This window comes from Poeciliopsis prolifica, unplaced genomic scaffold, assembly GCF_027474105.1.
Source record: "Poeciliopsis prolifica strain line A6 unplaced genomic scaffold, Auburn_PproV2 SCAFFOLD007, whole genome shotgun sequence".
Classification (NCBI taxonomy): Eukaryota; Metazoa; Chordata; class Actinopteri; order Cyprinodontiformes; family Poeciliidae; genus Poeciliopsis; species Poeciliopsis prolifica.
The window spans coordinates 7,301,294-7,326,586 of NW_026562382.1; the positions used below are offsets into that span (position 1 = coordinate 7,301,294).

General features: G+C 39.8%; 4 protein-coding genes across 6 annotated transcripts; 2 read left to right on the top strand and 2 right to left on the bottom strand.

Moving 5' to 3' along the window:
- The first annotated feature begins 896 nt into the window (after positions 1 to 896).
- On the top strand, positions 897 to 4,846 carry ube2al (ubiquitin conjugating enzyme E2 A, like). The gene is made up of 6 exons (XM_055032431.1): positions 897 to 1,103; positions 2,511 to 2,591; positions 2,680 to 2,705; positions 2,970 to 3,059; positions 3,140 to 3,228; positions 4,107 to 4,846. Exons 1-6 carry the CDS (start codon positions 1,060 to 1,062, stop codon positions 4,233 to 4,235), a joined length of 459 nt encoding a protein of 152 aa, XP_054888406.1. The 5' UTR covers positions 897 to 1,059; the 3' UTR covers positions 4,236 to 4,846.
- A 399-nt stretch (positions 4,847 to 5,245) lies between these two features.
- On the bottom strand, positions 5,246 to 9,954 carry ing1 (inhibitor of growth family, member 1). The gene is made up of 4 exons (XM_055032430.1): positions 9,822 to 9,954; positions 8,515 to 8,688; positions 8,035 to 8,183; positions 5,246 to 7,040 (listed from the first exon to the last, which is right to left on the bottom strand). Exons 2-4 carry the CDS (start codon positions 8,651 to 8,653, stop codon positions 6,414 to 6,416), a joined length of 915 nt encoding a protein of 304 aa, XP_054888405.1. The 5' UTR covers positions 8,654 to 8,688; positions 9,822 to 9,954; the 3' UTR covers positions 5,246 to 6,413.
- A 649-nt stretch (positions 9,955 to 10,603) lies between these two features.
- naxd (NAD(P)HX dehydratase) lies at positions 10,604 to 17,158 on the bottom strand. Of its 3 annotated transcripts, XM_055032272.1 has the most exons (11): positions 15,814 to 17,146; positions 14,310 to 14,792; positions 13,067 to 13,217; positions 12,929 to 12,974; positions 12,753 to 12,841; positions 12,229 to 12,337; positions 11,627 to 11,677; positions 11,449 to 11,553; positions 11,243 to 11,363; positions 11,048 to 11,171; positions 10,604 to 10,910 (listed from the first exon to the last, which is right to left on the bottom strand). In XM_055032272.1, the coding sequence occupies exons 1-11, from the start codon at positions 16,325 to 16,327 to the stop codon at positions 10,760 to 10,762; spliced, it is 1,944 nt and encodes a 647-aa protein (XP_054888247.1). In that variant the 5' UTR covers positions 16,328 to 17,146; the 3' UTR covers positions 10,604 to 10,759. The 3 variants fall into 3 exon arrangements, with proteins under 3 accessions (XP_054888247.1, XP_054888249.1, XP_054888248.1); XM_055032274.1 differs by lacking the exon at positions 14,310 to 14,792 and having other exon boundaries at positions 17,041 to 17,158; XM_055032273.1 differs by lacking the exon at positions 14,310 to 14,792 and having other exon boundaries at positions 16,864 to 17,141.
- A 1,317-nt stretch (positions 17,159 to 18,475) lies between these two features.
- On the top strand, positions 18,476 to 24,569 carry rab20 (RAB20, member RAS oncogene family). Its single transcript, XM_055031474.1, has 2 exons — positions 18,476 to 18,691; positions 23,422 to 24,569. Exons 1-2 carry the CDS (start codon positions 18,502 to 18,504, stop codon positions 24,027 to 24,029), a joined length of 798 nt encoding a protein of 265 aa, XP_054887449.1. The 5' UTR covers positions 18,476 to 18,501; the 3' UTR covers positions 24,030 to 24,569.
- The last annotated feature ends 724 nt before the right edge of the window (positions 24,570 to 25,293 follow it).

The following is a 25,293-nucleotide window of genomic DNA, read 5'->3' on the forward strand; positions in this document are numbered from 1 at the left end:
GAAGCCTAAGAAATACCACAAATGTAAATTTATAGCACAAGCATAACTGGACTTTTTTCAGTGTGTTTTTCTGTCGGCACAGGTTTATTTCGCCTGATCCTTCCAGTTCAGTTTTCTTGTCCTAAAAATGTTTTTAGTAAATAGTTGTTCAAGTGAGATTGGTATGGATTTTTGTTTGAAAAACCTGGGAATACTTTGTATATATGTGTTTTGTTTTAAACTCTTCTGGAAAATAATATAAATACATAAAACTTTTTAAAAGACCAACATTTTGTAAAGGATTTTGGGCAAAATACTTGCCCAGACTATGTCACAATGTACTGAGGTCATAATACACCCACAAAAAAAAAAAACGTTTCCTGGTACTTAATCTTTACTATTCAAATACCAACTGAGTATTGTATTGATTAATTTTTCGTTATAAGCATTCCAGTTTTTTGCCCAGAGCACAATGATCGATATTTAAATGGTTAAAAAAATATAATGACTGTTCTGGTCCTGGCCAGCTCATGAACTGAAATTCTGATTCACATGTGAAACATCAGCTAATCAATAAGTTCACGTGTAGGGACACACCATAATCTGCCAGTGGGAGCGAACGTCATCTTCACTGCGCTGCACTAACGTCACGCTTCTGTGGCCACGCCTCCTGACAGCAGATGGCATCAACCATAATGGCGGGGGTATAGATGGAAATTATTTAAAATAGCTTTCCATAACACATATCCTGTGTGAAATCCGTATTAACAGTGATTAGATATATGTTTTTTATTATATTTAATATGAATTTACATTGAAAGGATACATACGGCTTACAACTAGTTTACATTTTGCACTTGCCCTCCTCCCATAAAGGTGGTATGGCCCTTTAAATCTATCTGGGCTAAGTGGGGAGTCAGGGTTTTTAGGAGAACGACGTAAAACGTCGGTAGCGGTGCCAAGTCTACGAGCCGTCCTTTTCAAAAATAACCATAAGTATAATATATTAATTTAGTTTAAAAGGGAAAAGGCCCACGTTTGTATAGTTCAGCAACCAGTAAGAATTTCATAGGCTAAAACATGTCCACTCCGGCCAGACGAAGACTTATGAGAGATTTTAAACGGTGAGTTCACGGTCTGAAATAACGCTGGGTTAGCCGTTTTTTTTTTCAAAACAGCTAACGTTAGCCTAGCTTACGTCAGCTTGTTAGCGCTAGCAATAATATTTTACAATAAACGGCCAATTTGAGCTTCTTGGTTTATTGCGTCTTTAGTACAGTTAGCTTTGGGTTAAATTCTGTTTTTAAAAGCCTATGTGACTTAGGTAAGTACGGTTAAATAATAAAGAACGAGAAACGCCGGAAAAGCGAGCAGTGCTAGCAGGTTAGCCGACTCGGTTTACTGTTACAGTTTGTAACTGCTGGCTAAGCCTTAACTAGCCACTATTTAAATGCCCGACAGAAATAACCAGATGGACACTTTTTTTGAAAACTAACGTCCGATTAAACATTTCCTCTTCTTAGCAATAAATTCAAATAGCGTAGTTGTTAACAAATTCGTTTGTTTTGTAGCCGTGTAGTGACAGTTTATTAAAGTTCATTTAAGTATTATTTTCATTGCCGTATTTACGCCGAATACGTTCCGCAATGTGAGGTGACCATACAATCCCGCAGTTCCCTGAAGATTGACTTTAGTAACGAAGGAAGTCACGAACAAGCGGTGACTGCATTCTGTGAAGGGAGAAGCTAAGAGAGTTGCTGTTCTGACTGTACTGGGACATTTTGTCCACGAAAAGAGTTGTTTATGAATTTAAACAAGTTTCACTGCGTCCAAGAACACATATCTAGATAGTCTGTTCATTTCAGGGTTCTTTGGAAGAACGTTAGTTTTGGGGTTTTTTGTCTCAAATAGTCTCAACACCTTATTGCAACCTATAAAGTTTCAACCCAAAATCACAACAAAAACAAAAACTAAATTTCAAGAATGTATTACATTTTGATATAAAATGTCTACCTATTTATTGTTTTGGTTGTTTACTTGCAATGTTTTGTTTACTCATGCAAAAGGTCAAGTTTGTTGCAGTGAGGTCAAGTTTGTTGCAGTGAAATGACACGTTTGGTATTTAAAACAGCAAAAGTTGGATGAACCTTGTGCATCCAAAGCTAAAATGGCTAAAACCGGTTTTAGCTATCTGATGGAAGGAGTCTCGCTACCTGCAATGCTGATGGCAATTCAGTATGGGAAATTATCTTTTGTAAATTTCCACATTTGGCCAGTAGGTAAATTACTTGAGCTATAATTGGGGGACTGATTCAGCCATCGTTACCATCAATTTATGTTTTTATTTGTTGAAATGAAAAGGCACATTTGTATTTTACTGACATAATATATAGATTTGGAAAAAAAAATTATTTAAAGAGCAAGTAAAGCATGTTAGAAATAGAAATAGAAATGAATGGTCAAATCTTGATTCTTGATGTTTGCCTTAAAGAAATGGGGTCCAACCATACTTTTCCTTTTTTGATTGAAAGGCTACAAGAAGATCCTCCAGCTGGTGTCAGTGGTGCCCCTTCTGAAAACAACATAATGGTGTGGAATGCAGTCATCTTTGGGTAAGAATGTAAAATGTACTGAGCCAGAAAATTTCAGTTTTAAAATGTAAAACAAAGGAAAAGATGTGCATTTATTTTATTTTTACAGACCTGAGGGAACTCCCTTTGAAGATGGTAAGAATCTGGTGTTGATTTTCAGTCGAGAATGAATTTCAAGGTTTAATGGGTGCAAACTTGAAATGCAGTTCCTGATACAATTTCTGTTTTTCATTTTTCACTGATGTAGATCGATTGTTTGAAAAGTGACAGTTCAATATTATTTGTAACTTTTAGGTTGTTGTAATGTCTAACTTTTATTCTTTATAATTAATATGTCGGGTCACAGCTTATTCTGTTTCCTTCATCCTTCCACATTTATATTTTTCCGTTTTCTCTCAGGTACATTTAAATTAATTGTAGAATTCACAGAAGAATATCCCAACAAACCACCCACAGTACGATTTGTCTCAAAGATGTTTCATCCAAACGGTAGGAGGATTGTAACCTGTGGTCACATTAGTTCATTAGTGATTGTTGTGGGCTGTTTCTCAACGTGTTGTTGTCCACAGTCTATGCAGATGGCAGTATATGTTTAGACATTCTACAGAACCGATGGAGTCCTACTTATGATGTGTCCTCTATACTTACTTCCATCCAGGTAAGAAATATCATCATAACAAAGCACAGACATAGATGTAGTCTTCTCACCCTTTATGTTCAAAGAAAGGACAAACAACTGGACTACAACCCGAGTGTGTAAAATGTTTTAAAATGTCAAAATCAACAAAAATAATCCGGTTGCTCTTATGGCAACATTTCTAAAAGTTCAGGAGTAAAACCAGCTTTTCTTTATTCTTTTTTTAGATGCATCTTGAATTGATATGATGTTCGATACTTGGTTCTATCATCAATATTTTGCCTTGTTTGGAGAATGATTGGCCAGTTCTGGAAACCTTCAAACTAATTCAGTTTCTGAATTGGCTTATTGTATGTTAAAGCAATTAAAATAATAAAAAATAAATTAAGCCACCTGTTACTTCATTATAGGAAAGAGCAAACCACTAATCCTGTTCTCAATACCTCTTTTGAAGCTTACTTTATATTGAAAAAAAAAAAGGTAATATCATTGATTCTCATTCTATGACTGGAAAAACTTCAGTTGGAAAAAATCAGTTAACTTCATCTTTTTAAATACATTTAGATTTTTCACAATGCTAAAACTTCATTTCTAAAGGCCTTAAAATGGTGTGAACTCATGACACTGAATATATTAGCTGACAGATACTGCGATCCAAACCGAAACTTGCAGAAACTAACTTGAAAGCTGTGAATGCAACATTCAATGTCTGTTTAATTTTTAATTTTTTTTTGCCCAAAAGTCTCTTTTTCTTTGTGCTTGCTCTATGGCTTAACGAAACTGTTACTTGAATTAAATATTCCTGGAAACATAAAAATGCGAGGTTTTAAGTAAACAGCTGCAGAAAAAAGATCAACTCAAACTAAGAAATTTGTAACATACTGTTTTTGCCCCTCCAGTCTCTGCTTGACGAACCAAACCCCAACAGTCCTGCCAACAGCCAAGCAGCCCAGCTGTACCAGGAGAACAAGCGGGAATACGAGAAGCGCGTGTCGGCTATTGTTGAACAAAGCTGGAGGGACAGTTGACCTGACAATCCCAACAGCTGCTCGCTCCATCGTTAAGCTGTGTGTGCCGCAAGTTGTAGTGGAGTAACTGAATTTTTTAACCTTTTGGCTCCCATCTTTTACTTTAACGCTTTTATGCACTTTACCCTCAACTTCCCCACCAAGTGATTTCTTTTTCTTTTGGCCCAGAGAGAGAGTTTCTTTTTATTGGTTCCCTCTTTTCTAGTCAACCAGGGGAAACGGGCCACTAAGCTAAACAAGAAAAAAAAAATGGTGTGTTCTTATTTGCTTTAATAACTTCCCATGACTTGTTATGGTAAAAGTCTACAAGGGTGCATCATTTAGGTCATTGGTTCTTCTCTGTTGTGCACCTGATTGGTTTAGTCAGTTTTCACAATGCAATGGAATAATGAGCAGCCTGAGCATCACCTGCTACAGCTAAACCAAACGTCTCTACTCCACATCCTTTGCTGTGTTGTGAACTGTTACATGCATGACATGGTGTATTCACAATCCTGTTGCGTTCTCGTGTATATAAAGAAACCTGCAACTGAAATTATGTACAGATTTTGCACTGGTTGTCCCACATGTCACTTTTTCCAGTTCTTGTAAATAAACAAAGTCATCCTTAACAGGGAATGTTTGAGCTTTTTTTGTTTTTTACTCATAATGATATTATTCTAAGAACCATGGCATTCTAGTTTTGTAATAAATTTTAAGTTGAGGTAGAACAGAATTGAAAAGTCCTTAAAATTTCATATGCCTGTTCTGCCTTAGATAACTAGGCCACATATTTAGTATTCACGCTAACCTTTCTTTACATGTTAAATATTGTTTTGCCCAACTTTGGCAAAATTTTTTCACAATTCTACAGTTATGCGTTTGAAGTGACTCTTTCAATTCACTGTATGTGATAGTTTGAGAGCTGTCCAAATTACGCACTACACAATGAAATGTATAGTTTTATGTTAGAAATGATCATTGCATTAAGCTAATGAGGGAGGTGCAACAAACAGGTAAAGGCAAACCAGTCATAAGGCCAAAATGATTTATTGACCTACATGCAAAACACAAATACGACACATCACTGAATACACTATACTGATGGTGCAGGAAGATGGTAAAGGTTGAGGAATTCAGTTAAAACAGGGGAACACTAAGACAAGGGCAGAATAAAGGTAAATTAATCAGTTCTGATGATTCAGATTAAACGTTCATGTTAAAATGGCCCAGTCAAAGTCCAGACCTAAATCCATGATTCTAAACTGATCACATATGCTATCCATATGAGCTTGAGCTATTTTGGAAAAGAATGAAGACAAATTTTAGTCTAGTTGTGCAAAAGTGGTGCAGATTTAACACAAAAGACCAGCTGTGATTACATCAAAATGAGTCCTGTTGAGTAGACTGATTCTGAAAGCATGCTGCACTTAGCAGTCTGTTTCTTTTTCTGAGGAAAAATTGGACCCTCACTCAACCATTCCTTCGAAATAACATCCAAAACATTTAACATCATATTTTACAAGCCGTGAAAGACTGGAAAGGCCTTGGTATTTAGTTAACCAGCAGCCAAGACTGAATGATAAATACTTTGACTAATATAGAATTGTATTCAAGTTGTATCTCTTACTTGAAGACTGTTTCCTCTTTAATTTTTTGTTTCCTTTTATTATTCATACTGGATTTTGATATCTGTAGTTAAGAATCGTAATCATTTACTTGTCTCACTTGAAAAAGAGATTTTTAATCTCAATGAATTGTACCTGGTTAAACAAAGGATACATACACACATACATACACAAACACGTTTACTTCGATAAACTACAACTTACAGCTAGCTGAACTACAAACCAAGCTCTGAGACAGCTGTTATACCAGACACCATAGGTTATTAGTTTAGAAATGTTTTATTTGTTTAATGAGCAGATATACTTGAACTTGGGTTTCATGTACGATGGGAACAAAAAGCGATGCGAGTGCGGAGCAGATCCTAAAACATGCACACATCTTACTATTAATGTTTTTACAATCGCGAGAAGCCAGTCGGAGGTGCATCTTGTTCCTCAGCTCTGCAGCGGCTACAAAAATAACTTTTTAAATTACCCTATTCATCAGTACAATACTTCATAAGTGTTAAATGAAAACAAAGACATAAAATTGTAGCTTTTATTCAGAGTTCACTGGGCCAAGCAAAGCGAGCTACCTGTTATAAGCTCTCTCCTTTTTGGCCCTCTCCAGGGCTTTGTCCATGGTCTTTTCATTCTCTCCCCGACACTTGGGGCAGTACCACTTGCCTTTGGGCTTGTGATGGAGCCCAACGCAGGAGAAATGAAACCACTCTATGGGACATTCGTCGTTGTCGCAGCCGATCATCTCTCCGTAGGAGACCTGCTCACACAAGCAGTACGTCGGCTCGTCTGGATCAATGGGCAGGTCAGGAGGCGACACTTCCCTCTCCGACTTCCCTTTAGATCGTTTCTTCTTCTTGGAAGACGTTTTGGGCCTCTTTTCCCGAGGTGCGCCCACTTCCTCGGACTGATCCAGACCCCCGTAGCACTCGCGGTTTTCTCCGTTCTTCTGACGCCTGGAGCGCTTCCCTCCCACTTTGTCTCCGCCAACCGAACCCGGGGTGACCTCGTCTCGTTTCTTGTCGTGGTGGCCGGATTTGCCCGGAGTGACTGTCGCCGAAGAGGCCGACATCAGCGACACAGAAGCGGTGGTCATAGGCGTCGTCGTCGTAATGTGACTCTCTTGCACTTCTTGGGAGGAGAGGAGAAGCTCAGAATGCCACTCCATTTGTCGGGTTCGGTTCTCCACCAACTCCACCTGAAACGACGAGCGCGTTAAAAATGTTCAACTAAATGAAACACACAAATCTTTAAGTTGTATGAAATCTTTTTTTTTTTATGTCATGATGGAGCAATGTTTTGCTCAATTAAACAAGGATAGTTTATTATAAGTGTGTCTGCAGTGGGCAACGTCTTTACTGGCAACACATTGAAAGACTTGGCATTAGTAAAGGTTGCAATTGGTGTCACAAGTTTCCAAATGATCCTACATCATGTTTACTTCAATAAACTATTGCTTTAACCTTTATGTTAGTGTGAATATGAACCTTTTTACACAAGAGAAAAATGCCCATAAAAATGTCTCAGCACCCCAGAGAAATTCACAAGGCGATTAAATTGATCGAATGTGGATCGAATCATCCCACAACAAATATGGATGTACATTTTTGAAAAAAATTTTTTGTTTGTCAATTTTCAAAAAATTGAAGTACAAACTTCAAATTAACTCGGATTGTAATATTTCAAACTTTTCAGTCGAAGGAGTTTAATTTCTTAAATCTAATTAATAATTAAATACACATGCTTAAAATAAGTCACCTATTTTTTCTGTGTGCATTATTTATGAGCTCATCGGAGCATAAAATCTCAGTACTCTAAATGTTGCAGGCAGGTTCAAAGAAAATCTTAACACTTACAATAAATAAGTTTATATTTACAACTTTATATGTATCAGCAGAAATTCTGCAAAATGTGACACTAATGTAGCCTCATTTTAATGTACATTTAATTTGTAAAAACTGGTTGTTTTGGCGAGCTATTAGAAATTGTCTTTTGAGTCAGGATGAAGAACGGCGTTCCCAAGCTTTCCTCTTTTTTTATAGTTTCTAGATGATAAAAACGACACCCTGGAGCAGATTAGCACCACGCTGACATGCAGGCTCTCCTCTGTCTTTATCAGCTGAACACGGCCAGGTTTGGGAATTTTCCAGAGTTGCCGCCTCCCAACAACTGAAGCTCTTCTCTAAACGTACCATTTGACCAGCAATCTGGATCTTTTCGTCTCCAAGCTCCTGACTGCGGATCAGCGCCCTCTGGATGGATAACTGCAGCTTGCGCCGCTGAAGCGAGTCCAACTCTCGGCGGTAGCGTTCATACGCATCGTCGAGCTCCTTGAGCGCATCTGGGAAAAAGACAAAAAGAACAGATGAGAAAATGAAATCACACAAAACCAACATGCTTCCTGCATGTTGATTGTCATAGAGGAGCATTGTCAGGTATAGAAACTTTTTAATTTGCACAATTTAGATACACGCTTGTAATTTCATGTAGACTCACTCAGTTCATGCTAAAATGTTACTGTGACAGAAAGTTGAAACAAATTTTTTTTTGTGTGTCAGTTTGATAAATTACTTAAAACACTCTTAGTAAAGTATATTTTAGAATGTTTGTTACCATGTCTTTTAAATGTGCAAAAACAAGCCTGAACAATTCACTTCCTTGAGGTTCTTCACCTTGATACTTTGCATCTATTTCCCTCATGAGGGACACGCTCCTCTGCAAGTCGAAAGGCAGAGACTCCACCAGGTCCAAGTACTCCTCGACATAATTCACCACGACGTGGCCTGGGTCGCCGTTGCTCGGGTTCAACATCGCCACTCCTTTTCACCCCGAAGACGCTCCTACACCTACAAACACACACACAAAAAAATCACTATTAGTATCCTCTTCATCGCTGCAAATGCTTAGCGTTGGCGCGACGTCACTGTGTGTGACGTCAACATGGCAAAGACAAGCTTGGGCTCCATTTTTATTTGCCCCTGAATAAATGCTTCAAGGATCTGGGTCGGCACTTTGTTGATCTCTTAATGTACAGACCTTATAAAACCAACTATATCAGTTTTACTCTTCCCCTTTTTAAACACATCAAACTGTTTAGGTATTAATATCGTAATGAATAACATTTGAGCAAGACAAAATTGTCTGAACATTTCATGACTATATGTTACATGGAGATGTCATAATACAGTTTTGAATGGCATAATAGACGGATATATATATATATATATATATATATATATATATATATATATATATATATATATATATATATATATTTTAGATTTGCACTCATGACTGAAATTATCCCTAATCTGCCAATAATCTAACATCTAATCAATGGAATATTAGATCATTCAATATTACAAACAAAAGCCCCACCATCAGATGTATTTAAGAATAATACATTTGTATAAATTAAGTAAAATGTACCTAAAATCTTACGCTGTCTCTCTTTGAACCAGAAACAGACGTGAAATGAATGTATTTTAATCGGAGATTTGGTCGAAGGTACTGAATGGTAATCGATTATATGATCTCCCATCGCCTATTCAAAGTAAAGTGACGTTAAAGCGTCTTCCCCCTCTTCCAAAGATGAAACCTGGATTTAACTCAGCAAGGCAGCAAAACAATGTCGATGTAAATCGAGAGAAAGCTGTAACAGGCTAGCTAGCTTAAGGCGCTATCGCTCATGTAACCATAATCACATAGCGCAACGTTCAGCAAAACCTACACCGTATTAAACTGCATAGCAACTTAAATGTGGATAGATTTATACCATGTTTCATCCCGTTTCATAAACAATCGCAGCAAATTAATATTTGTGAATCCACTCTTTTTTTGTGTGTGCGTGTGTAACTGTTAGCTAAGTTAGCCTGCTAGCTTAAACCGTTACAAAACGAAGCGTGGCACAAACACGGACAAAAACCACGCAGCTCAGTCGTATCTATCTCCCTTATGAACACGGCGCAGAAAACCTGACCTCTGGATATGCTTGGCTTTTCGCTGGTCGCCTCGTCTCCTTGATGGTACCGTGTTACTAACACCAGGTTATGTGTAACTACGGAGCTGAGGTGAGTAGAGGAGAGTCCCTCCTCAGAAACCAACAACGAACCTCAATGTGCGCATGCGCAACCCTTTCAGTAGCCAGAATGGGAGAACGTTGACTCCTGCAGTATGTAGGAAAAAAATCCTATTACGACAGCAACACTTTCCCGTCGATGCACTAATTTGAATTGGATAGGACACGATTTCATTGGGTTTTTTTTTTACTTGTATAAGACTTTATTTTGCAATGTAAGGACGCTCCATTATGGACCAGGTTGATACCATTTCAAGATTTGATTTTTTCATTTCATTAGAAAATTTCTTTCAGTGACATCAATGTGAAACTAAGCTACAAGTAAAAGTGATTTAATGGATTTTTGTAGTACAGGCGGTGCCACAAGCCGTGAACTTCAAATTGTCTTATTTTTGTCATTGTACTTACTTTAACAACCCTAAACTTCAACTTTTTTGCCTAACAAAATTATTAACAAATTGTAATTAAACACTTTCTACTGCAAAAACATACTCTGACACTGAAAGCATAACTTTTGACAAATATACAGAAAGTTAAATTTTATCAAAAACACAAAAAAATATATACATTTTGCTGATTTGATGTAGCGAACCCAGGCTTCTGTGTAAACCAAATAATTTGGCTTCATATTTGGTGTGGAAAAAAAAAAATACACAGCTTCCAAGAACAAAATCAGGCGCTGGTCGAATTTTACTTCTGGTTTATTCAAAACATTTAAAACAATGTGATCATGTACAGTATATTCCTCCACCAAACTCCCCTCCACTCCCTTAAAGCATAGCTGAAGAAAGCTAATTTTAAGACTAAGCATTTGTGATATTTCTGGTTGTTTGATTGTTTCAGCTTTCAAACAGCTTCCTGAAGGCCGGACCGATCTCCTGGATCATGTCTGAAGTGGTGGTGGACCTGCCGTGCCGCTGGAACGCCTGATTGTTGCACTGTCTGGTCAGCGAACAGGCGCCGAACGCTGCCACCACTGATGGGTTCACACTGAGAGATAGAAGAAAAAGCAGAAGGATATGGAGGATCAGCTCAGCATTTTTTTTTTTTGCCATTATTTCTGTGATTCTCTCCAATAAATAACCAGCAGTAATGTAGCTCCTAGCATACAAATAGCAGTTCTTCACCCTCTGATCAGTCCTGCTGTTGAAGCAGCATGAGCCCAGTGTGCCATGGCTCCCATCGATCCAGACAGGAGATCTCCTTGTCCTCCACATCTTCTCCCACTGCCCTCAACACTGCATGGGTAGACTAAAAACAGCGGCCCATAAGCTTTCGCGATAAAGAAATGCTGGAATGACGGCGGATGTTTGGACACGGACCTTTACTGCCGTCTGAGATGAGATCCTGCTCCCCCTTTAGCACCAAGGTGAGGTTGCCCATAGCTGCGCTGAGCTGCATGACGCTCCGCTGGTGGTCGCTGCTGTTCATGGGTTCATGGTGCTGGAACGCCATGAACGGGTGAAATCAACAGGCGAGGAATTCGCAAGTAACCCAACCGTGACCATTTTGTTCAAACAAAACTCACCAGTGCCTCAAACAGTCTGGTGAACTCCATGAAGTTAGGAGTAAGGATGCCCTTCTGGTAGCCTTGAATGACCGCTGGTTGGTGTGTGACGAGCCACAGTCCGTCCTGTTGGACAGCAAAGCCTGACTGAGTTTTTAAAGTCCAGAACTGCTGGGAAATGATTTTTATCCAGACTTACTGCATCGATGACTATAGGAATGTCCCTGGCTTTAGACCTCTCAATCACCTCCTGAAAGAAAGAACAAGGCACAGCAGGTCTCTGTAAAGAGTTAATGATTTTACTGCAAGACAGTCTAAGCATTTCATGCAAGAGAAGCAAACCTTCACTGTAAATTTATTTTGTTTGAAAAATAAAGAGTGGAAAAAAAAAGAAAACAGTGAAACCAGAGACAAACAGCATTATGAGGGGAAATTATAGAGAATTTCTTTTTTTTGAGGCGAAGGTTATTATGAACTTATTGGAACTATCTTACGTGGGAGTGAGAAAGACATTCGGACACAACTTAGATTATGTTTACCAGTGGATTATAGGAGGTGGATTGTGGACAGTGTTTCTCTGAGGTGTGACATTTATTCTGACTGTAGCTATTTTATTAAATTTCCCAATTTAATCACATATAAAAATGGGAATTCTGCAGCAATATGTTGTATCCCGTTTCCTTAATTATAATGACATCACGGCCGTGTGTCAATTAGCACATAAGGTAGTGATTCGACCACTCAAGATAAGAGTTCAATGCCGGCGATGAATGTTTATGTGAGTGAATATATTCCACATGCCTTGGCTGTTTTCAGTAAGTCTTCTTCCCTGCCCAGACCTGGTCCCACAACAAGGCCGTGGAGTCTCGGGAGCCACTTTTCTATTTCCTCCACAGCATTGGGGCTGTCCCTTAACACACACAAAACAGAGAGAAATGTTATTTTTACCGCGGACAAATAGAATATCACAAACACATGCAGGCCAAAGATAAAATGAAGACCATGTGAACATAGCATTCCTTAAAAAAACCCCAACTAAATTGCAACAATTTTAGTTGATTTTTTCTTGTATGTATTTTTCCAAAAGTTTCTGAATAATTACTGCTGTGAACGCGTTTGTCTTTTTCATAGTTAATTGACTACTAAATTAGTTGACGATCATTTTAATGATCATTTCATCCGGATAAAGCTGATTTCTCATTTCTGCTCCAATCCTAACGTGAGATTCCTGTCACATTATAACAATACTGCTCTGGCAGTGCATGGCAGCTTTCATCACATATTAGCTGTTCTTTGTGAACGCAGTGCCCAGCAGATGTACTTACAGAACAGGGTGCACTATGAGCTCAGGGCTGTAGGATTTTATCACCATCGCAGCATCTTTGGTGCAGAATACATGCGACAGGTCACCCCCCTTAAGAAAAACAACCAAAAAAAAAATAAGTATCTACCTCAAATTTACAGTGAATGTGCAACACTACTTATTAGATTTGCAGCTTACCACTTTCAGTGCAGAGATAGCAGCAAAGTATGGAGCTCCAGTATAACTACAGAGTAAAAGATGGGAAGATTTAGGATGTTTTTGTGTAGATCATCATAAAATGTTTAAAGTGAGGAGTTGGTCTTCAAGTGACGTTACTCTTTGCATCCCCCGATGATCCCAATACGGCCGTCTTGTCCTTTGTGCTTCTTGGAGGTGAGTGGAGGAACTATACTCTTTACTAGCGAGACCAAGTCATCATCCATGCCTCCGAGAGATGAAGAGCCCAAGCTGTAGTATCGCTCAAACACTGAGGGTGAGGAGGGGGGGGAAAGCAAAGAGACTTTAAGAGTGGATTTAAAACAGTTGTATGTTCGATATTTCAGTCATCATTTGCATTAAAATTATTTTATGTCTTTAATTGGAGCATTTTTACTCTTATTTTTCATTGGCGGACATATGATTGAATGTACAACAACTATGTACAATTTAAAAAGAAATAGGGGCACAACATTGGATTTATTTAGGATTTTCTATAATCCACACAGGCTCAAATATAAACCTACAGCCCACTCTAACGTTTGGCAGAGGCTTTCCTAGGCAGCATCTGAATCCGGCTGGACACAGATGAAAACATAATGATTAGATGTTCCGGAACAACCCAGAAACCACAAAAACCGACAGTGCCTGTGGTACTGTTCCATTTGAATAAACAAGTAAAGAAAAATGCCTCCAAATCCACACAAACAGTTGGAATTTGTATGCGTACATTTGAAGATGTATATGTAATTTACACTTTTGCTGCATGATATTAGGAAAACATGTAATTCCAACAGTATTGCTGAATAATACAATACTGTTATTCAGGTTTCTGCAATGCAATGTCCCCAAAACTATTTTGTGAGTGCTACCATCTTGGCAACTAAAAATACCATTCCTTTGTGGATGTTTTGTGTGAGCATTTATCACGTCGTTTCAATTATCATGATAAATTCATCATAAGATTTGATTGATAGTTTTTGTAACAAATTCCCTCCAAAACTCCCTGTATTCCTGAAGCTTACAGGAGCAAGTTTACATTTCAAAGGACTTAGAAAAGTCTTTTGAAATAATAATAATGTAGAAAATATCACTGCTGGAAAATACCAATGTAACTCTCTTACAGAAGATCCATATTCAATCCAAACTTGGGGTTTAAAATCATTAAATTTGTTTCTTGAATTATGAGTCCATCATAAAAAACTCCGTTAAAAGGCCCAAATTACTGACATTCATGTCTCTAAAGAGTGAATGAATACTTCAGACCAGAACTCAGGTTCAGTCAATAACCAGAAAACACACTGAGAAAATTTATTATAAGATGGATAACAAGGGCGATCACTGCTGAGTGTTTACGTCACACCTGCGCCGCCTTTCAGTTTCTCTTCACACACGCCGCCACACCTGACACCTAAAGACTGAGGATCTGTGCTCAGAGGCTGGCTGAAAGAGTCCGTCTGGGACGCAGGGCGCTTGAGGTGCCCCGGCGGGCCACGGCTGTGCTGCGACGAGAGGGTGCTGGAGATGACCGGAGGTCGGGCTGGAGGGGACGGCTTGGAGGGAGCGGACGAGGAAGAGGAGGGCCTGCCTGAGGAGAACACCTGCGCCAGCATCTGGAGCATGTGCAGCTCTCTGGCGTGCTCCGCTTCTCGACGCCGGTCCTCCGCCTGCAGGCGCTGCTCTTCCACGCGGTAGAAGTTCTCCTCGGCCTGAGCGCTCTGCTCCAGGAACTGCTCCATTAGCTTCTCCATGGGGAAGTTGGAACGCCTCTTTCTGGGCCGCTTAGGCGGTCTGGCCGGCAAATTGCCAGCTACTTTGCAACTGTTGGGCGGATTTGCAGAGGTGCCTAGAAAGAGAAATTCAAAAACCTTATGTGAGCAAGCATAAATATGTCTTAAGACGGTAACAATTTTTTTCAAACAGACACATCAAGCAATCTACCAGGGCTCAGAATTGGCTAATTGTCCCTTGATTAGCAAATACTGACACATCTGTTTTCTCCCTTGTTATTTATTCCATGCAACAACATTTTGCATTTGTAAATGCATCAATCAACAGCTTGTTCTTCAACACCACATTTTTGACTTGAAAGAAGAACATAGGGGTTATTGAGATGTGTTCAGATGCATAAATAGGGATAATCTTGCAATTCCTATCTGATTTATTCAAAGCTACTACTTTCATCTCATCAGCTTGATCAAAGAAGCTGCAGCATATTTGATCCCCTTTCATTTGTTGCACCAGGTGAATTTCAATTCACCTGGTGAATTGAAAAACTCAAATAAACAGCAAACAGCAGGACAATGCGAGAGTTTTTGCATCATATCCACTGCAAAAACAAAATCTTACCAAAGTATTGCTGGCCTACTTTCTAGCACACTTAGTGCACTTGAAATAAGATTCAAAGCTATAACTAACTTTCTGCATGATATTGGAGTTTGTTTTGATGCTTGATATTGATGATAAAGTAGTAGTTATGAATGAAATAATCTGTCAGTGGAACAACATTGTTTTTCCATATCATAAGTCAGAATCGTCTTATTCCACTTGACTTAAAATAAGCTGCTGTGTCTGATAAGTTCCTTCTAAAATAGCTTAGTTTTTATTTAATTTCCCTTTGGGGTCAATAAAGTATTTTTGAATTCAAGCGTGCTAAATACATTTGTGCTAGAAACTACACCGACATTACTTAATATTTTGTGGGGGTTTTTTTGCAGAGAGCGTTACAGTTTTTTAATTGAGATGCAAACTGTATTCATTAATACAGTGAAACTAAATGTATGGGTTCATCAAAGTGTTACAGGCCAGATAAAGGCTGATAGGTGCAGAAAACGTGACCCAGAGGGGTAGGGAAGAGATTTACTTACTGTTATTGCCAACTGTGACTTTGACTGGGATGGGGATGGGGACAGCGGGGTATTCCAGCTTGACTTCAGTCTCAGCAGGATAGGGACACTCTCCTGTGCTCTCAGAGTATCTATCCTGAGCATCCTCTCCATCCTCCTCCAGCCCATCTCCGGCCTCCTCCCCTCCGACCCCGCCGTCCATCAGCTCCTGCGGGTCCAGGACCGTCCGGTTGCTCAAAATACTCTCCATGATGTCGTAAAACTTGCAGATCTTGTGGTACTGCCCGTTGTTTCGCAGGTTGCCCTCCTTCGCCAGCAGGTACTGCCTCTTGAGGCTCTTGATGCGGACCCTGCATTGCTCCGGGGTCCGCTCGAAGCCCATGGCCCCCAGCCTGCGGGAAACGTCTCGGTAGACGAAGCTGTTTCGGAAGTTTCCGTCCAGCGCCGTCTGGATGTCCTGCTCCCCCCAGATGTTCAGCAGGGTCCTGGTCTCTATGTCGGACCACAAGAAGCCCCGCGTCGTGTTGGACTGCATCGCTGCTCCGGTTTATGGCGTGACCCCTACCAATCGGAGTTGAATGGAGACGTTTACACCGCAGACTGCGAGGAGTGTCGGGTCTGGCCGCATTGAAGCGGCGCGGCGCAGCTAGCCCAAACACTGATCAGTGGCCATTTTGATAGCTCGGCAGGGCTTAAGAATGCAGTCCCAAACTTTAGCTTCATAACAAAGCGACGTGCAGGGTCAACTAGTTGTGTGCTAGCCGCCTCTGTCTATCCGCTCTCGTCGCTGTAAAAGTGCGTGGCGAATTATTTTTGGGTCAACTGAATACGGGTCAGCTTCCGCAGGACTTTGCGGAACCATTAGCTTTAGCGGGCAGCTTTCCAAACTGACCTCTGATCAGTCCTCTGAGGTTAATGTTACCTAGCCTGGTCCTCCGCCCTGCTCGGTGTCCGCGGGGTCCTAAACACCGCGGTCACAAAGGCTGCAGTCAAACGCAGCTACAGACATGCTACAGTCATGGCTGTGTTAAAATACAATAGCACGTCGGAAGAAAATCCCCTTCACGTTACCTTTTTGGTTAAAACAGACGAACGTGGCGACGACCGATAGAGCAACTGTGACCAACCACAAGCAGAGCTGTGTCTGAATCTGTTGAGGAGCCATTGTTTCGCAAAATGTCAGCCATTGAACCACGGAGCTTCCCCACGCGTGGAAGACCCCCTCGAGTTGTTAGCAGTCCTTCTTACCTAAACGGAAAATGCGCTTGAACGCTGGGAAGTGCGCACCACACCTCCGGATCATGAGGCGGTCTGACCCAGGACAGCAGCGCAGGAAAAAGACGGCGGTGATGCGTTTAAAGACTGCTCGGACACTCCAGGATCACAGCGCCACAAATATATGTAGTAAACCAGTGACGTTTCACCGCTGTCATTGGTGGCTATGCTGGGGGTCACGGGGTGATGTGGGGTAGTAGGCAGGTAGCAGTTCACAAAAATGTGATCAGAAATTTGAGCTAGTACACATTTCAGAAAGCTTTCCCTTTGTCTTTTGGCAAATAAACATCTTTGTGCCTTTTAATGATTTCTGTTGATAGATAAGGCTGTGATGTGCCATTGGGGAGCAACCAAACACAAAACATTTTTTTTATAATTAAAATGACAAACAAGTCATTTTTAGAAATGTGTTTGAGGAGACTGACAATGGGTCTTTTTCATCTTTGTGGAGAAAATTTGGCCCACTAGAGACGTTTCACACAGGAGCAACCTGTAAAACATCAAAACTTTGACTAGAACTCACAGAAATCCTTAGTTTTTCTCTCAGCAACTTAAATATGCTTTTCTTTACATCCTTTTAAAAATGTTGGTCCTGAAGAGCTAAAGTATGCTTATGCAGAATTCTGAAGCAGACTATTCTCCTTCAGAATGCAGCATTTAAGGTTCTAAAAATTATTAAGAGTCACAGACACTGTCTTTCATGTGTAAACTTTTTGGGCAAAAAAAGTTTTGTCTTGTGGGTAAAAATACATCACGCTCAGAAACTAGACCAAAAGCTAATAACACAATCAGAACGATCGTTGTAGTGTTTAAATTATTGCAGTTATTGTTATTATTGTTGTCAAAAAAATACTCAAAGTGGAAAAACATATTGATCTCTGGTGTTGATAAAAAAAATCAAAAGTTATTATGTTAAATTAATAATTAGCATCTTAAAAGAAAGACTTTTAGTTGCTTTAAAACATTGTTGTGAATTTAAGTTAATATAAATTATTAATTAATTGAACCAGTTACACATCTAACATATTGTATTACTATAACGTCCTGCAGTTGAAATAAATACCTTATTACTTGACTGCAATCATATTATTAGTGTACACTGTGTTTAAAAAAAAAAGAGAAAGAAAGAAAATCGTTTATTGAACCTGTAAGACAATACCGAGGGAGAAACAACTCCTCCTCCTCCGGTTCCCACCTCCTTCCTGTTTCACCTCAGTTACTTTTTTTGAAGTTCAGTCTCGCTCAGCATGCGCGTGCTGAAGGTTAACTGTCACACAGTGAAGAAGTTAAACATCGTCTTCTAGTTCATAAAATGCTTTTCGTTGCAGAAATTCGGTACTTTCGCGGGGTTATTTTTCTGAGTTAGACCGCGTCTCCTCGTCGGGGTTTGAACACAAATAGTCAGCGCGTGCAGACGGACGGAGGACCATCACCATGCCGGACCGGTCGAAGATGAAGAAGCCCGACGTGAAGCTCGTTTTCCTGGGCGACATGAACGTGGGGAAGACGTCGCTGCTCCACAGATACATGGAGAGGAAGTTCAAAGACACCATCAGCACCGTTGGAGGGGCTTTTTTCCTCAAACAGTGGGGGCCCTACAACATATCAATCTGGGACACGGCTGGTAATACATCCGCTTGTTCGGCTCGTTTGTGTGCGCTTCATTATCAGTGATTACCTGAGGAGACATGCTGTCGCCACTCGAGGCAATCAGCTGCATGTGACCGCTCGGTGATCGCAACCAGGCGGCCTGCTTTCGTGGGAACCGTGGCCTGGGAGCTGTTAGGACCAGCCAGAGCTGCTCATGCAAAGTCTGCTGGCACAATCCAATCTTTTCAGGTCAGGCAGGAGGAAAACAATCCGATAATCCATCACAATGAGGTCCAGCCAGCCAGATACCAACCAGCTTTCTCTCTCACAAACTAGAGTGAAGAAGAGGGTTTTATTGCACGTTTGAGTAGATGGATAGACAATTTTAACCTGTCAAAGTTAACCAAAGAAACTTAGTAACTTTGAGTAAAGAAAATGTAATTTTAATCCATCACTGTATTTACTTTTAACTGTTTTTTTTAAACATCCCCAACTATTTATACCCCAAACAGCACTTCCATATAAAGAGTTTCATTAGTTTCCACAACATTTCTGTCCATGTTTTTCAATTGAAAACCTTCCCAAATAGCCTCATTTTACAGGGAAAGTGTAATATCCGTATTTTAACCTTATGACAGGTATTGTGCACAACAAGTAGGAGGTAAAGGTGGTACTGTTACTCCATAGACTAAGGAACCAAAGAAACTTTGGATCATTTATGCACTTTTTCTGGTAAAATCTTTAAAACATAGATATGGTGTGACAAAATTTTTTTATCTGTTCTGAGAGTTTGATATGCCGGTAAATGTCTGAACTAATTCAGTTTGAGTTTGTGGTAAAGGTGTTTTCCAGACCATCACTTAACACAAAATGCAAGTTTAGTCGTCTGTTGCATTATAAAAAAATGAAAGAGTTTACAGTCATTTATACTCAAATGCTGTTATAAATAGTTTTGTTTTATCATTAATCAAGACTTTGTTTTTTTTTAGTTTCTGCTTTGTCGCAATTTCGCCTTTTGGTATGATACTTGGAGTCAAAAGTTACTGATAAATATTTTATTTGGTGAACTCTTCACATCCTGTTGACATATTTAGGATGTGAAGATACTAACATACATCATACTAACAAATATGTTAGTATGATGTAGCACAATTGTCTGTATTTTTTTGTCAGAATGCTGATCAGACATAATAACTTGTGAAGTAATTTCGGTCGCTCCTGCTTGGTGTGTCCTAGAATCAGTGTTTTTCCCGTCATGTGCTGTGTTGCTCAATGTTGTAGTAATGTAATCTAATCCAAGCATTTTCCATCACTGTGTGGGCTCACGTCTGTTCACATACTCCCCCACCTGCTTTTAATTCAACAGTTGTTGTTGGTGCCTTTTCAAGGAGAGCCTTCAGATATTCATTAACTCTATCTGTTTTTAAAAGTCTGAACACTTTTAAGTTGTTTTCTATAGCTGCATCAGAACTTTGATAGGTCTTATCAAAGCGTAAGTGGATTAACTCAGTGGTTTGACTGAAAACCAAACCAGGATTGCATCAAAACTTTGATAGGTATTATCAAAGCGTAAGTGGATTAACTCAGTGCTTTTCGGATCATTTATGCACTTTGTCTTTGTCTTTGGTTTGACTGAAAACCAAACCAGGATTGCATCAAAACTTTGATAGGTCTTATCAAAGCGTAAGTGGATTAACTCAGTGGTTTGACTGAAAACCAAACCAGGATTGCATCAAAACTTTGATAGGTATTATCAAAGCGTAAGTGGATTAACTCAGTGGTTTGACTGAAAACCAAACCAGTCTGTCAGTCTGCTTCCAGACTGATGGAAATAATTGAAATCCGGGTATGGTGTGTTGTGTTTTGACTCTACTGGTCTGGAGGTAGAGTGCAACCATATGTGGTCTCTGATAGTTGGTTTATTTTAAGTCAGCATTTTGTGGGAAGTCAAACACAAACATTCAGAAATACAGAGTTCTTATTGTTAGGAAAGGACAGATGATCTTACATTTGCTATTTCACCGTCACAGTCAGCTGAGCATCATATCTTGGGAGACAATGAAGGAAAGTAGGGGTGCACCGATAAATCAGTCTTGATTTTCTTAATTTGTTTTTGCAATAGTAGATGGGCATCACAAAGGTGTGAAAATCAACCAAGCTGATATTAAAACACCTGCATGACTTTCCCTTACAGTAACAAAGTATGAGGGTTAATGAAGACTGTGATCAGGTCTTCAACTACTGTAGATCTTTAACTAGGACCTAAAACACTTGTGATTTATGAAGAGGCCATGCCGACTTCTTTCATTTTTTTAAGGGTTTAATGGCTTTTATTCACCTTATGCTCTTGCCTTGACCTGGATATTGTTACTTCGTGATAAAGTCAGAGTAGCATTCCAGTATTGTGTAAATATGATTAATAGAAAACCATTTTAGGCAAACACAAACCTTCAGTTGAGGTATTGAGCCACAGAGATGAGGGAAAAACTGGCCTTGCCAACAATGAACCGTTTCCTGCCTGTGTCTGTGACCTCTGTGTTCCCACGTTGCATCTGTTCATGCAACATGGCCTCGAAATGCCAGTTCAGCCTTATTGAGTCACCGTTTAGTAAAAGTTATTGTTGCATATCTATCAGCACTGACTACATAGCTGTGGAAGTAGCAGCAGTCGGAGAGGGTCATTGTGGTTTTTGGACGACCGTTGGTCACATCGCACCCATTTTTTATTATTATAACTTTTTTCAGTTCACGTGTGATGTTCAGGCTTGGCTTTTAAAAAGAAACTCGATCCAGTTCCTCTTCAGTCACATGATAAGTCGCGGCTCTCTCTGCTTCATCCTGTCTTCTCCAAAGTATCACACACAGCAGTATTTCCACAAATACGACACACTTCTCTTGGTCATAAGGCTGACAGTTTAAAAAAGAAACCCAATGTGCTATGTTGAATTTGTAGGTAGAAAATTGATTACATTTCAGATTTTAGTGAAAGCGATGTCACAGGCATAACTTCACCTCTATCCAGATGAAATACTGGCAAACCCAGGCCACTGACATTTACCATGATAAAGTTTCTATGATAAACTCTCCATGATGCCAGAGCTACTTGAGGTGACCGGAGTTTTCTCAGGCTGTAGAGGAGCATAGAGTAATGCAGGGTGAATTTTTTATTTTTTTTTTCCATTCCAGTAGCAATTACATGCTTGTGTTTATTTTCTTCCTTGTTTTTTGGAGGGTCAAGTATGACGCATAGCTTCCAACTTTTTTTTTTTTAATTTGCTTGGATTTCAGTTCAAATGAAGCCAAACTAAGAAATGATCGGTGTTCATTCAACTGCAGCATTTGTATGTATATATATATATATTTTTTGATGAAACAGAACTCCAAGTTGTTTCTGGAAACTTCCTTCTATTTAGATTTCTTTGTAAGACATATCTACGGTACTGGAAAGGAAATCCTGCTTGGCAAGCTGAAATAACTAGATGCTGCACTTCTTGCCACACTGTTGGCTGGTCTTTATAAACCAGCCAGTTCATGAGCAACATTCATTTTTCCTTCCTGTTGACTGGCTGTGACGCCAAGAGCGAAAATAAGGAAAACTGTAGCTATTAGCTTTTGCTACTGTACTAACACTGTTTCCACTGTGTGCATTAATTCATAATAAGGTATATTTGGTGTTTGAACTTTTAAAATTGGCAGCGATAAGGGTATCTTAAGTATCTGCTGACTTTAGCTATTCGCAGGCGGCTGAAATCTCCCAACTCCTGCAAATACCAGGGGTTCACAGGGTTATTTTTGTCCAAAAATATGTGACTGATCACTGCTCTATTGTTTAAACCCCATTTGTTGTAGCTGAGCATATTGAATTACTAAACAACAAAATGAAACGTCCTCAGTGGAATGTATTCCTACACACAGTGTTCCCCTTCATATTCTGACAACAAAGCTTTTTTGTTTTCAAACTCCTGACTGTCTTTCATAAAACACTGGTTTGGTCTTTCTACTACATTGATTGTAAAAAAAAAAAAAATGGTTGCAAAGACTCCTTACGTGACTCAAATTTTCTGGCTTTATCGCCTTCTTTACTGTTACAGGTTTGAGGGTTTAACATCGAAAGAAAACTAGATTTCTGCTGAAGCAGCTCAAACCTCTTCTGTTTGAAAGGCCTTTGGTCAATTCCTTTTTCTTCTCTTGCTAAGATTCTTCTGTTTCCCTCAGGAAAGAGACATATTTTCAGGTCTGTGTGGCCTGACAAAGACTTCACAGCTTTTTCTTCAAATAAAGTGTTGAGGATGGTTCTTTTCCTTAACTGTTTTCACCAAGGAAATTGATCTACAATGAGTAACAAGGATTCTTGTCTAGCAAAATATGCAACATATAGTGAAATCTGTTTGCAGTCTTATATCCAAACTAATTTAACAGTTGTTCAAAATGTCTTAATATTCTTGGATATATTAATTTTGACTGATAGGTCTATAATTCACACATCAGAGATGGACACTTTGTAGTAGGATTGGTTTTCAGTGCTGTTTGGGCTGATGAATGGAGCTAAATGCAGGACAATACTAGAAGAAAACCTGATAGACCTCAAAAGACTAGCTACAATTGAATGGGATGTTTTCTATGACAGCATATTCATATTAAGATGGTCCGGCCAAAGTCCAAACCTAAATCGGTAACTGCAATTTCTATTCTCTGTTCAGATGCTCTTGATTCAGTCTGACTGAGGTAACAATGGTAAAGCAGTAACTTTTCCTGTCTTTCCAGGTCGGGAGCAGTTCCACGGTCTGGGCTCCATGTACTGCCGAGGAGCAGCCGCCGTCATCCTGACCTACGACGTCACTAACTGGCAGAGCCTCGCTGAGCTGGAGGAGCGCTTCCTGTCACTCACCGATACCGCCAACAAGGACTGCATCTACGCCTTAGTGGGAAACAAGGCCGACCTGACTGACTCCAAAGCCCACCTTTGCCAGGACTCGGACGAACTCCCCGAGGACCGAACCGAGTGCGAGTGCGAGGAGGAGAGGACAGAACAGAACCGCATGTCCACCTGTCCCACTCCTCCTGCGGTCCCCGCATCCCTCAACGGTTTGCTGCTTCACAAGCAGGTGGCGCGGGAGGACGTGTTGGCCCTTTACGGGAGAATACTGCGATACAAAGGCCTGGACGAGAAGAGCAGCCTCCCGGCAGACAAGATGTGCTTCGAGACGAGCGCCAAGACCGGGTACAACGTGGACGTCCTGTTTGAGACGCTGTTCGATCTGGTGGTGCCCTCCATCCAGAGGAAGAGACAGGAGAACGACGCGTCTCCGACCGTAAATCTGGAGGACTGGAGGAAGGTCAATGGGAAGCAGGAAAAATCCAACTGCTGTTAAAGATCTGAGGCATCAACGAGGCTCCCAGCTGCAGACTTGTTTTTATTAGTCGCCAAGTTTGACTGAGCATTAAATCCACACTGTGACTGTACTGTTTTGTGTTTGCCTTGGCTGTGACTCGATAGCAAACACATTTCCCATTGATGTGAAGATTTATATGAGCGCAGATAAAGGTAGAGACATTTTTATAGGAAGGGAAATATCACTTTATGCAATAGACCTCCTACTTTAATAACTCAAACTGCGCTTTAAATATTCCAAAGATGTGCCTGTGGCCCCAAAAAACACATTGAGAAAAGAGTAAATTACTGCTGTAAATGTTTTACTATGTACTGCCACTAAATGAACTGCACTAATCATTCATTTCACTGTTTATTGCACAATCTTGATCACATTTCATTTTAATCAAACCATTTTTTTTTTTTACAAATATTGATGTTTGTCTTTATATTTTATTAAAATCGAGTGAATGATGAAAATGTCAGTGTTTAATTTTTAAAATATAATTTTATAAAATATAATAAAGCCATTTATTTCCAGGTTTGTTTGCATTCTTGGATATGTAACTTCATCAGAAGAATGAAAAAATTGAATCAAATGAAATTATATTCATGTAAATTTTACCTTTTCATTTTTTCTAGTTTTAGAGCTGAAGTAGAGCATTTTACCCACTTTAGAAACTCTGCTTTAAAGGTTTACCTGGCTGAGGCTCTGACCATTTTTTATGGTCTGTCATGTTTTTCACTTGGCACAGCTAAATTAGACTTGAAGAGGTGAATGGCTGCAACATGGATGCCATCAGATTTGATCTTCAGTCTCAAACTGTCTCTTATTTCTCTATTCTCTTTGTCTAACCAACCAGACATTCTTCCGGTTTTGAATGAATAGTTTTCCTGTAATTTGTTTATCCGCCACTAGCACATTAAGCCGCTCGTACACGAGTGTGATTGACAGCGATAAGACACTCCTCCTGGAGATGTTAAACTTAAGTCTTGACCCAAGTAACTGGCTCAGCAGTCATGTGTAAACCATCTATAGTTGCAGTTAGACATTGATCCAATGCACACCAGCGAATCCACCCCTGAACGGGGAGAAAGCAAGTTGGAGACAGTTTACAGAAAATCTGGATTTAAATTCGACTGAAATGCTAGAGTGTGATCATTTTGTGATGGGCCATTCTTGTGCAAAAGTCCTTCAACATGGTGGAATCAAAACTGTCATGCAGAACATTTTGCCATTTCAGGGGGATTAGGGTAAGATTATA

Excerpts from the sequence above, each read along its gene's own strand:
- ube2al (XM_055032431.1), top strand. The coding sequence starts at position 1,060 with ATGTCCACTCCGGCCAGACGAAGACTTATGAGAGATTTTAAACG. Across the intron at positions 3,060-3,139 it reads AAAGATGTTTCATCCAAACG|TCTATGCAGATGGCAGTATA; the intron begins GTAGGAGGATTG and ends TGTTGTCCACAG. Across the intron at positions 3,229-4,106 it reads CTATACTTACTTCCATCCAG|TCTCTGCTTGACGAACCAAA; the intron begins GTAAGAAATATC and ends TTGCCCCTCCAG.
- ing1 (XM_055032430.1), bottom strand. The coding sequence starts at position 8,653 with ATGTTGAACCCGAGCAACGGCGACCCAGGCCACGTCGTGGTGAATTAT. Across the intron at positions 8,184-8,514 it reads AATAGATGCAAAGTATCAAG|ATGCGCTCAAGGAGCTCGAC; the intron begins GTGAAGAACCTC and ends TCTTTTTCCCAG. Across the intron at positions 7,041-8,034 it reads TCCAGATTGCTGGTCAAATG|GTGGAGTTGGTGGAGAACCG; the intron begins GTACGTTTAGAG and ends TCGTCGTTTCAG.
- naxd (XM_055032272.1), bottom strand. The coding sequence starts at position 16,327 with ATGCAGTCCAACACGACGCGGGGCTTCTTGTGGTCCGACATAGAGACC. Across the intron at positions 14,793-15,813 it reads AGTCACAGTTGGCAATAACA|GCACCTCTGCAAATCCGCCC; the intron begins GTAAGTAAATCT and ends TTCTCTTTCTAG. Across the intron at positions 11,364-11,448 it reads CCAGACTGTTTGAGGCACTG|CACCATGAACCCATGAACAG; the intron begins GTGAGTTTTGTT and ends ATGGCGTTCCAG.
- rab20 (XM_055031474.1), top strand. The coding sequence starts at position 18,502 with ATGCCGGACCGGTCGAAGATGAAGAAGCCCGACGTGAAGCTCGTTTTC. Across the intron at positions 18,692-23,421 it reads ATCAATCTGGGACACGGCTG|GTCGGGAGCAGTTCCACGGT; the intron begins GTAATACATCCG and ends CTGTCTTTCCAG.